Consider the following 2,582-nt stretch of genomic DNA (forward strand, 5'->3'; position numbering starts at 1 on the left):
GAGATTCCATTCCTTGGATGCATTATGGGTTAAGGGTACATACGGATGGAGTTGAACAAGGTAAAGGCAATAGAGGATTGGGTTGAACTGAAGAATGCCCATGATATGAGGGTGTTTTTAGGCATGACCAACTACCAACAGAAGTTTGTAAATGGGTACTCCAAAGTGACATTGATATTGATAGACCTTCTGAAGAAGGACAAGCGATGGAGTTATACGGAGAAATGTCAGATGACATCTGATGATTTGAAGAAGAGGATGGTTTCAGCACCAATACTGAAGTTACCAGACTTCGAACAACTGTTTGAGGTACACACAGATGCTTCAGATTTTGCAATAGGAGGAGTTCTTATGCAGGATGGGCATTCGGTGGCGTATGAGAGTCGGAAGTTGCAGGATAGAGAATGAAGGTATCCGGTTCATGAGAAGGAGATGACTGCGATCATCCATTGTTTGCAGGTATGGAGGCATTACGTGATTGGGAATCCTTTTGTTGTCAATACTGACAATGTTGCATCAAGTTATTTTGCATCACAACCCAAGCTATCAGCGAAGCAAGCTCGTTGGCAGGACTTCTTGGCAAAGTTCGACATGACTATTGAATACAGGCCGGGGAGACTCAATGTAGTTGCAAATGCCCTTAGTAGGAAGGGACAACTAGTAGCATTGGAGGGGGAGGAAGACTGGGCAGCACAAAGTAGGAGTCGAGTACAGATGACAGAAGAGATGCAACATAAGCTCAAGGAGAGCATTGAGACCGATACATAGGCGCAGAGTATTGTGAAATAGATAAATGAGGGAAGACATGGAAGTTTTTTCTCCAAGATGGACTCTTATTCTTTGGGAACCAACTCTATGTTCCAAAGTAATCTAGACTTAGGAGACACCTTTTGAAGGAGTGCCACGATTTTCCATGGGCTAGCCACCTAGGGCAGCGTCATTCTTTGACATTTTTGGAGAGAGGATTCTTTTGGGAGAAGATGAGGGAGGATGTAGAGGAGTATGTGCACACATTTATTATTTGTCAGTAGGACAAATCGGACACCCAAAGGCAAGGGGGATTGTTGTATCCTTTACCGACCACAGAGAGACCATGGATGAGTGTCTCGATGGACTTCATCACTCAATTACCGTAGGTGCAGGGGTACAATGGGATTATGGTCGTGGTTGATCATTTTTTCAAGTATGATGTCTTCATTCCAATGAAGATACCTTGTAGAGCCAAGAAGACTGCAGAGTTTTTCTTCAAGAACATAGTGAAGTATTGGGGGATGCCATTGAGCATTGTGTTGGACTGAGATCCGCGATTTACAAGAAGATTTTGGACCACATTGTTCAAGCTACTCGGGACAGAGTTGTTGATGAGTTCAAGTGACCATCCGCAGACAGATGGGCAGACTTAGCGAATCAATGCATTGTTAGAGGCCTACTTGAGACATTACGTGACGACTGATCAGAAGAATTGGCCTGAACTCTTGGATGTAGCTCAATTCAGCTACAACATGCAGAAGAGTTCCGCGATAGGGTATAGTCCATTTGAGTTGGTGAATGGATAGTTTCCAGTCGCTCCTCACACCGTATTGACAAGAGGTTTCTTAAGGAGTCCTCATGCAAAGAAGTTCATGAAGGCTTGGGATGAGACCTTGGAGTTGGCATGGTTGCGCTTGCACGAGGTTGCAAGGAGGATGAAGAAATGGGCAGATAAGGATAGGCGGGATGCACACTTCAGTGTGGGAGATATGGTTTTTCTCAGGATTACCAGAGATCAGTTTCAGCCACCTAAGGGGACTGCGAGATCTTTGACAAGGAAGTATGAGGGGCCATTTCGGGTGAAGAAGCGAGTGGGAGAAGTTTCCTATGAGTTGGAACTTCCACGCCACATGCATGCGAAACATCCTGTTTTCCATATCAGTCAGTTGAAGAAGTGTCAACTTGATGCAGAACATCCAGACAGGGTGGAGCCACCGAGGGGACCAGCCATGATTGTTGACAGACCGAACCTTGTTTTGGAGAAGATCTTGGATCTTCGAACGACAAGACTTGGGAGTAACATGAGATGGGAATTTCTCATTAGATGGAAGGATGCACCAGAGGAGGATAGCTGGGAAACAGAGGACTCACTATGGAGATGGAAGAAAAAGATTGCGAAGTAAGACACAAAGCTACTCAGGATAGCTGGATTGCCGATGACGACAATGACTTTAGGTGGGGGAGAATGTAACGTCCATGAATCATTGTTGTGGATGGACGAGTCAGGCGCAGAAACCGGGTGCGTTTAACCGACAAGTTGGTGAGAGTTGGCGAAGTCGCACGACGGGCGAGCGACGAGCTAGGCAGTCAGAACGGCGAGTCGTGGGTGCGCCCGAACGGGACGACGAGCTCGCCAAATGAGCTAAGTGCGAACATGAAAGTCATCTTGAAAAATGACTAAGTGTTGAAAATATTGGCGGACTTATATGGGTGGGCGGTCCCGTGTGTGGGTGCCCCGCACCATGGTCGACGGTATAAAAGTGGCAAAACAACAAGTGTTGGGTCGGCCTGGCTATATGCCAAAGCCCCTACCAAAGTTAAGCCACCATATA

At 46.2% G+C, this 2,582-nt stretch overlaps 1 protein-coding gene across 1 annotated transcript; it reads left to right on the plus strand.

Annotated features, from left to right (window-relative positions):
* Nucleotides 1-1,622: 1,622 nt before the first annotated feature.
* On the plus strand, nucleotides 1,623-2,153 carry LOC149250326 (uncharacterized). The gene has a single exon (XM_089453621.1). It carries the CDS (start codon nucleotides 1,623-1,625, stop codon nucleotides 2,151-2,153), a length of 531 nt encoding a protein of 176 aa, XP_089309747.1.
* The last annotated feature ends 429 nt before the right edge of the window (nucleotides 2,154-2,582 follow it).

This window comes from Pinus tabuliformis, chromosome 7 (assembly GCF_031772625.1).
Source record: "Pinus tabuliformis cultivar Carrire ecotype Pingquan chromosome 7, CPIR1, whole genome shotgun sequence".
In the NCBI taxonomy this organism is placed as follows: domain Eukaryota; kingdom Viridiplantae; phylum Streptophyta; class Pinopsida; order Pinales; family Pinaceae; genus Pinus; species Pinus tabuliformis.

What these genes read in the sequence shown, in the direction of transcription:
- LOC149250326 (XM_089453621.1), top strand. Translation starts at nt 1,623, where the DNA reads ATGAAGGCTTGGGATGAGACCTTGGAGTTGGCATGGTTGCGCTTGCAC.